This window comes from Dendrobium catenatum, unplaced genomic scaffold (assembly GCF_001605985.2).
Source record: "Dendrobium catenatum unplaced genomic scaffold, ASM160598v2 original_scaffold_155404, whole genome shotgun sequence".
NCBI lineage: Eukaryota > Viridiplantae > Streptophyta > Magnoliopsida > Asparagales > Orchidaceae > Dendrobium > Dendrobium catenatum.
The window spans coordinates 20,719-30,193 of NW_021473832.1; the positions used below are offsets into that span (position 1 = coordinate 20,719).

The following is a 9,475-nucleotide window of genomic DNA, read 5'->3' on the forward strand; positions in this document are numbered from 1 at the left end:
AGAAGGCATTATATGGATTGAAACAGGCACCTAGGGCTTGGTATGAGAGATTGAGCACTTTCCTACTTGAAAGATCTTTTGAAAAAGGAAGTGTGGATACAACTCTCTTCTTAAAGAAATTTAGAAAGAAAATACTCATTGTTCAAATTTATGTGGATGATATCATCTTTGGATCTATTGTTCAGAGTGATGGTGAAATAGATGGGGATATTATCAGTAGAATTCAAGTTGGATGGTTGAAGTGGAGGAATGCATCGGGCTTGTTATGTGATAGAAATGTACCCCTCAAACTTAAGGGAAAATTCTATAAGATGGTAGTGAGGCCTGCAATGCTTTATGGTGCTGAATGTTGGCCTTTAAAAGAGAAGCAAAATACTAAGTTAAGTGTGGCAGAGATGAGGATGCTCAGGTGGATGAGTGGCTTTACCCTTAGAGATAGGATACGAAATGAGCATATACGTGAAAAGGTTGGAGTAGCTCCAGTAGAAGATAAGATTAGAGAAAGTCGCCTTAGATGGTTTGGTCACATAAAACGGCGGCCTTGCGATGACCCGGTTAGGAGAGTAGAGGTATTAGATTTGACTTTTGTTAAGAAAGGTAGGGGTAGACCTAAAAAGACCTGGTTAGAAAATATTAGGAATGACCTTTCTTTGTTAGATTTAAACGAGAATTTGACTTTTAATAGGACACAATGGAGAAAAAGGATTCATGTAGCCGACCCCACGTAGTGGGATAAAGGCTTGATGTTGTTGTTGTTGTACTGAAGTATAAATTTGTGGCCCTAAAACTTTCATCCTTTGATACTAATCTACTTTTAGAACCTAGAACCTAGAACCAAACTAGAACCTAGAACCCCTAGAACCTGGAAACTAGAACCTCTTAAAAAAAATAAAAAAATTTACTTTTAGAACCTCCAATTTCTATCTTTTGCAGGAATGTGAATCAGATGGTGCTAATCAAATGATCGGACATCTTAGGGATCTTATTTCAAGGACAAAGTATGGGCATAAATATGGTTTGTATCCTCCATTTCCAAGTTCAACCATATGAATTCTTTTGGTTGTTTCTGTTCTAGCATTCACTACTTGTTTCCTCAGGAAATTATGAACTTGATTTTGCTGATGACTTCAGCTATACAGATCCAGTAAGATTATCTGCTAAAGAGTTTTTACAATTGATTTCAGGATGATTATTTGAATTCTCCTACTATAGTGTACGGAAATAATTCCTTGCAGGTAGATGGCAGCGTAGCATCAAAGCAAGGTATACGATTTGTCTTCACAGATGGCTCAAGAATAATATTTCGCTTATCGGTATGCAAGATTCATACTCCTCTCTTCCTAGAAGGAAAAGCATTGACTAACTATAAATTGCCAGCTAGAATCTTTTGTGAATCAACTACAAATTATTAGAATTTATATTCATTACAAGATTACTTTGGATCATATTCATTTTTGTTCTAATTAGAAGAAAGCTAATTATTACTAATGATACTTTGTTCCTTTTCAGGGCACTGGCTCAGCAGGTGCGACGATTCGCCTTTATGTTGAGCAGTTTGAGCCTGATGTCTCCAAGCAGGACATGGATGCACAGGAAGCCTTGAAGTCATTGATAGGTTTGTGAAACTTGTGTTTATTTATTGTTTGAAGCAAAAAGTGGTCACTTTTATTAGTTTGGAAGTCACCAATAACTGGCACAATAAAATTTAATTTTGGGTGAGTAGGCAATGGTTGACCTAGAATGTCACTTTTAAATGATGTGCCATAATTACTCAAATTATTATGGAAAATAAGTAATTATAGATTAATTCTAATATTAATATTAGATTAACAACATGAAGTTGAAAGTGAAAATCGAGTTAAAAAAATCAGTGGATACAATGATTAGAAGACAAATAAGTATTACATGTTTACAAGAAATTAAATAGAAAGGGAAATATTTTGAAAACATTGCTAATTGTTATAATCTATTATATTTTTGGAGTCTTAAAATATGATTGAATTATAATCAGTTGTGGATATTGGGTTGAAAACAAAATATTTGAGGTGAAAAAGTTAGTGATAGAATGATTTCTAATAAGTTTTTTATTTGTATGGAAATTATGGTGGGGTTAGTGACGTTTATTTTTGCATCGAGCCCGATTCAACCCGGATCAAGCCGATTCGAACCCAATTGGGCTTGATCAACTCGATCGAACGTCGTCAAATTAAAATTGACCTGAATCAAGTTTTAATTTAATCAAATCAAACTCAATTTCATTAAATTAAAATCAATTTGATCGAATCGACCCAAATTCGATTTGAATCGAATCCAATCGAGCCTTGTCAAACCAAATTTGACGCAATTCGGTACTGATTCGAGTCCAATTTTACAAAATTGACTTGATCGGACCCAATCAGACCCGAATCGACTCAAATCGGTTCAGGTCGAGTCCAATTCAGATTCAATTTCAGCCCTAATTGATCAATTTGGGCTAAAATTGACTTTTCAAATCAAATTTCTCAATCAGGTGCTAAGATCTCATCTCAAATCATGCCCAATTTCACATCAAATCTCGCAAAAAATCCACTCTAGTGGATTTTCTTCATTTCGCACAACGAGGAGGCAGGATTGGAGCGTTTGGGCGGCGGGCTTGGCTTCGTGCGTCTCATACGAAGAGTGAGAGTGAGGAGAAAAAGGCATTTAGCCCTCTTTTGTTGTGTCCATCAGAACCAGAACCAGAACCAGAGGAGAGAGAGATCGAGAGAGGGAAGCTCCACGTGAAGCCCGATGTCTGCGACCCCTTCTTGTGTGCAAAACTCCTACCTGCGCCAGGGATTCCCGTCCGCGACTCCTGCCTCCATACGGAATCACCGTTCAACCTTGCCAAGCCACTCGCCTCCCTTCTCGTCATGCCCTCCGGGTGCTAATTTCTCAAGGCCACCGATTCCTGGCTATCGTTTTTCTCTTCCTTGGGTCAAGAGAGGAAAATATCTTCCCATCTTCCTTCATTTCTCTAAGTGGAAGAGTATAAACTTGCTCTTTTCTATCTCTCAAGCAAAAGAGGAAAGGTAGTGGAGGCTTTTCAGTCGTTGTAGGAGTTCATTTTTCCTTCCCCATCGTCTCCGACAACTTCAAGGCAACAAGGTCAGCAGTTTGGAGCTCTTGGACAATAGAGGCGACGTCCGAAGCGGCTTGAACAATGATTTGGAGCATTTGGACAGTGGTGACGACGTCCGCAGCGGCTTGGACATCGGATTTCTATAGCTTTCTTGCTTTTTGACAAGGCGATTGGATTGTGGCATGCGCTGTGACAACCCGTCAAAGTAAATTTCTCAAAAACTTAGGAAAAGCCCTAAGGCCCCCTAGCCATTTGTTGTGTGGTTGATGATCCGAAGCCTTAGGTCCATAGAAAACCTTTCTTTTATTTTTCCAACCCAAGAAAATCCTTTACTAGCCGCTGTCCACTTGTTTGGATTGTGGAAATCAAGTGATTTCTTATGATTTGCTCTCATGTGAGAGCTAAAAGGATGGTGACAAGGCGACGGTTCATTGAACTTGTGTTCAATGTCTCTATTTTGCATGCAATGCAGTCATGTTGAGCTCAATATCTTCACCTATGATCAAACCCTAGGTTGTGTTGTTATTCAAAGTTAAATTGAATGCTTAGCTTGCATGTCCTCCCAAAAATTCACCTATGATCAAAACCTAGGTTGTGTTGTTATTCAAAGTTAAATTGAATATTTAGCTTGCATGTCCTCCGAAAAATTCCGTGTCATATATATTCTTACTCAACGCTAGTGTCATGACAAATAGACATATGATTTAGGATTTTGGTAAAGCTTGGGGATTTCGTCATAACTCTACTATATATCAATAATACATTTGATGACTTGTTGTAAGATCTAATGTGAATCCCAAAGGTTCATTTTGTAAATCCTTGAGCAAGTGATGTTGGTCAAGAGTCTATGAGGAAAATAACCATGATTTATTATTCTATTATGCAAATTCTCTAAACATTGGAAACTCATCTCTATGCATTTAATGAATCAAATCATCTCAAAATTAATTTTATTTTTTAAAAGCTTTAGATGCTTGTTTCCTATCATATCATGAATCAAGTCATGTGCCATAGATCTTTTGCTAAGATTAGCAAATCCCTTAATTTGCAAAATTTTCTAAATATGCTCATTTAATCTTAAGTGTTAGTGAAATTAATTTGGAGCGTTTCATGGACCCCAAAGGCCCATGATTGATGCCCCAGCATACTTAGAGATTACTTACGCTTATTTTCTCTAATTTGCAAATTAATGCTACCAAATACAAGCTTCCAAATTTCTAAATCATATCAAAAATTGATTTAGGGAAAACTCTCCAAGGCGTTAGGAAATGGTCTTGAGTCTTCCCTTCTCCTAACAAATCCAAAACATTCATACAAACAATAGGAGAACTGATGAGGACATCGAAGATCAACGGCTACGATCTTGAGTTATTTATTTATATGTACTAATTTATTTCATATTATTATTTTTCCCTTTATACCCTTATGGGTGGTCATGTAATATTGTAGCCCGAAGGGCATTTTAGTCTTTTATTTCTTTTCTTTTCATGAGGCCTATTTATAGGCTAGTTGTTTTGTATTTTGGGATGATGATTATTGATAATAAAAAGTTTTATGTTCTTGTTGATCTCTTAGTGAGTTCATGAGAGGAGAAGCCCGAGGAGGGTAATTCGCAATACCCGTCAATCTTTGGAAGAGTCCGAGGTTCGCGGTTCTTACGATCTCTGTGTGAGTTCGTTAGTTATCTCTATCTTTCTCGTATATTTTTGGTTATCTCCTTTCTCCCCTCTTCATGCACATTCTTCTTCTCCTCCATTGACTACCGCGAGCCAAGTCAAGAGTGGAAGAAGCCGAAACCTCCACTAGCATCTCCACCCTAGCTCCACCCGTCGGCCACCCTAGCTCCACCCGCCGGCCACCTTGCCGCCGGCCTCTCCCCTCGCCGCCATTTTCCCCCACGCCTCCCTCCCCTAGCCTTCATTGGAATTTGAAATTTAAAATTCAAATTCTTTCCAAATTGGGAAGTTCCATTTATGGAAATTTTTGAATGAATTCAAATTATAAATTAAATTAATTTGGATTTATTTAGAATTTTCCTAGTCATCATTCATGTTTGGAAATCCCCCTCCCTCTCCCTCCTCCAATTTTGAATTTCCCTCATTAATGACTTTCCTAATTAAGCCAAATTAAATTAGGGAATTAATTAAGGGGAGTTACAATCTTTTGAAATTCAAATTTCCTCCTAAATTTATTTAAATTAGGGAGTTACATGAGGCAATTAAAATCTGAAATAAAAATTCAGATTTTGATTAATTACTAGTGGTCCCCACCTACTTAAATCTCAAGCCTCTCTCTCCTATCCAATTAATGCCCCAATTAAACCACCAATCAAATCATTAATGCTCCCATAACCCAGCCGGCCCCTTCCCCTTTCACTCCAAATTAGTTTGTGACATATTTGGCATGCTCCTAAGTAAGGAATTTAATTCCAGATTCTTCTCCACAGCTGGGCACAGATTTTCCCATAATATTCCTCTAGTTTCCTTGCATCTAGAGAGCCGAAATCTTGAATTTTCCTTGTCCAAGTTGCTGCCCAGATTTCTGGACAGATCTTGTGTGCCGTCCAGAATTTTCCATTGCCAAAACAGCTGTCCAGATTTCGTATATTTGCTGTCTGGAAATATAGCAGGTCAACCTTGCTGTCCTGCATTCCCAAGTGACCTTTCTTGCTACCCAGAGTTCCGTCAATCAACAAATTGCTGTCCAGAAAACATTGTCTTGATTGTTATATGATCTTAACTCTTACCCGTGTGATTCAACCGTAAGCTCGTTTTTCCGTTCTTAATGTTTTATCTTGTCGTTCAAATTATTATAAATATATAATTATTTGTTCTATCTAAAATTAAGCGTGCAAACTTTCATTATGAAACCCATCATCGCATGTACGTTTCACATCAAGAACTCTCTTTCATGTACTCATCTTTAGGATTTCTTTAGATCGTAGTAAATTGATCTTTAGAGCTTACATATAAACATTCTAGTGGTGATTAGCTTACATGCCTCTAGGTTCTTTATATAACGCCACAAGTTATCTTCCAAACTCAAAGTTGTAGCCTTGTAGGAACAAATCCCTCCTACCCAAATCTCTTTATCATGCCAAAAGTGATTTAGGAATCCTTTCAATGCATTGAGAGCTCTCTAATAGTCTCCCCTTCCTCATGCATGATGGTATGGAGGAGCTTTAAACACTTCATTGCATGAATCATTTTAACTTAGGATCAAAATCCTAGGTTCATGCTATTCTGTCTGTTGATAAGAAATCAATAAACTATATTCCCTCTTCCTCATGTATAATGATTAGAAGCTCCCAAAGTTTTCAAAACAATGTCATTACATGAGTCAAGGGAACTTGGGAACAAATCCTAAGTAACCCATACCTTGTTTGTTGATACAAGATCAACAAACATTTATTCAATACCTTTTCTGCATTGTAATCTGAAGTACCCTCCAAGGTTTTGAGGAGCTATCATTGCATGATAACTTTTAGCTTAGAACCAAATTCTAAGTCTTTCTATATCGTTTGTTGAGACATAAAATCAACAAACAATCACCCATCCTCTCCTTTCATATATGATGACTTATAATTCTCCAAAGTTCTAGCATGCCATCATATGAAGATTTTTGAAATTTTAGTGCCAAATTTTAAGCTCCTTCTATCATTCGTTGAGGCACAAGATCAATGAATGAATATCCTCCCTAGGCCTAGGATTATAATCCTAGCCTATAACATTTACCTAACCTATCACATTTAGTAGTAATAGATCTAGTGAGGGATTGTGACTTTGGGCGATCAAGTAATTAATAAGAGTACATGTTTTAAAAATCTTGGGTCTATTGTTCAGAGTAATAATGAAATAAATGGTGATATTATTAGTAGAATTCAAGTTGGATGGTTGAATTAGAGGAATGCATTGGGCTTGCTGTGTGATAGAGAAGTCCCCCTTAAACTTAAGGAAAATTTCTATAAGATGGTGGTGAGACCCACAATGCTTTTTTGTGGAGAGTTTTGGCCATTAAAAGAGAAGCATAATATTAAATTAAGTGTTACAGAGATGAAGATGCTCAGGTGGATGAGTGCTTATTCTTGGAGACAAGATATGAAACGAGCATATACGTAAAAGGTTGGAGAACCTTCAGTGGAATATAAAATTAGAGAGAGTTGCCTTAGATGGTTCGGTCACATAAAACGACAGCCTTTTGAGACCCTGTTAGGAAAGTAGATTCATTTGATTTGACTTATGTTAAAAAAGGTAGAGGTCGAACTAAAAAGGCTTTGTTAGAAAATATTAGAAATGACCTTTCTTTATTAGATTTAGATGAAAATTGGACTCTTAATAGGACAATGGAGAAAAATAAATGATGTAGTTGACCCCATGTAGTGGGATAAAGGTTTGATGTTGTTGTTGTTAATGATGATGAAATGTTGAATGCATTTTAGAAATTGAAGTGTCTAATAGGGCTTTTTATTTGTTGACAATTGATAATATTCTTTATGATTGGGTGTTGGTACAAACCTCCACAATTAGTTTTCTTGATATACTGAACAAGTTTCTTGGGCACGTAACCATCTACATGTTATTTGGTGACCTTATTCTACATCCTGTGCATAAGCAACCTGTGAGATTGTAGTTGAATGAATGACCACCACCTCAATATCAACTTGGATGTTCGACCTTAAAAAGCAAGGTTATTGTGAGGGAGGTGCAATGATGTGAATCCACGTATTATTTGTTTAGGAGTTAATAGTGAATTAATTAGGATGAGTAATTTGCTTAATGGATTGTAAGCGTATAAATACCCCGGGTTTTTAGTAGGACGAGACATGGAAAACATGATTAAAATCCTCTTATTGTATCTTCTTTCTTTCTTCTTTCTTTTGAGACTGCTGAACATTTGAATATTCAAGTTCTATTGAAGGTAAAATAGGTTCTCATTAGATGATCTTTGTCCCTTTAATAAATGGATTAATTCCAAGTCCAATGATAAACCTAATTATTTTGAGCACCATCTGCTTCGTGTGTGTATGTGGTGATCGGTTCAATTCTAACTTTGGTGATCTCTGTTATTATTTTGAGCCGATTTTTCTATGGGTGTTCAGGAATATGTTATCGGCTTCTCTTAGTTGTCCTTATTAGCATCTTTATATAATTTTCTTTTGGTGCTTCATGTGCTTTTTACGTTGGTTTTGTTCCAGATCAATGCTAAGCGCTTATTATATGTAATTTTGCTCCATTTTCTTTTGTTTTTATTCTTCTTCTATTATATATAGGATTTTTTTTAAAGGAGCATGGTGGTTAATTAAATTAGGAATAGGGGTAAAGTATTAAGTTTTTTTTAAAAAGAAACAAACTATCCAAATCATTTTGTGCATTTTAAAGAATGCACAAAATGATTTGGTGCATTCACCCCAACCAGCCGAATTAAATTCTAAGGTTACTGTAGCAATAAGCCAAACAATTTCACTCATTCAATGGAATGCGTCAAACACTCAAACTGTTTGGCTTATTCTAAATATGCCAAACAGTTTGGTGCATTCAATGGAATGTGCCGCATTCAATGGAATGTGCCGTTCTATTTGTCTAGTTTTTTTTTTTAAAAAATTTAATATTATGCTGCTATTCCTAACTTAAATTAACCACTTTGCTCCTTAAAAAAAATCTGTATATATATAGAAAAAAAAGAAAAGAAATAATGTGTGATAATTTTGTAAAAAATTAAAATTTAGATGTTATGAATGTGATTCCTTATATATATATCAAACGTTGCTTACCCTTATATGCTTAATGATTCCTAGATTTGGCGTTATCCATATCAAAGCTGAGAGAGTTTACAGGCAGGGAGAAACCTACAGTCATCACCTGAAGCACTTTGGTTAGGATTCTGGCTTTTCCTTTTTGCAGACCTGTAAATATTAGTCTTTTTAACTGATAAAGCCACATAGTTACTTGTTATTTTGATTTTTTTTGGGGTGTAATGTTATTTCATAATAAATTAACGTTCCTTTGTTCCTTTGATTTTTCACTTTTTGTTATTTTTCCCATGTGATTATTCATTTAGCATCTTAAAGGGGATTCTTCCCTTCCTTTTACTTCTCTGCTACGCGAAATTATCATTGTCCAGGTGTTTGAGGCTACTAATGACTGAAGGAGAAATTATTCTGTGTGGAGTCCGAACGTAAAGCATCTTCCGGATTACTGCGTAAGCTCTGCGTATATATATTGTGTATTTGTAGATACGCAGCAAATAATTATTATTTGCTGTGTATCTACAAATATGTAGAGCATACATAGAGTATAAGCAGAGCGTACGCAGTGCGTACCATTAATCTGGAAGATCCTCTACGTTCGGACTCCTCACAGAATAATTTCTCAACCT

General features: G+C 36.2%; 1 protein-coding gene across 1 annotated transcript in view; it reads left to right on the top strand.

Annotated features, from left to right (window-relative positions):
- LOC110110112 (phosphoglucomutase, chloroplastic) overlaps window positions 1-9,121 on the top strand; it is a gene marked incomplete at its 5' end in the record, with an annotated part of 25,978 nt that extends 16,857 nt beyond the window's left edge. Inside the window, 5 exon segments of the mRNA XM_028692266.1 lie at window positions 934-1,015; window positions 1,098-1,144; window positions 1,236-1,313; window positions 1,510-1,615; window positions 8,895-9,121. Of these exon segments, the coding sequence (XP_028548099.1) occupies window positions 934-1,015; window positions 1,098-1,144; window positions 1,236-1,313; window positions 1,510-1,615; window positions 8,895-8,962 (381 nt within the window).
- Window positions 9,122-9,475: the final 354 nt, after the last annotated feature.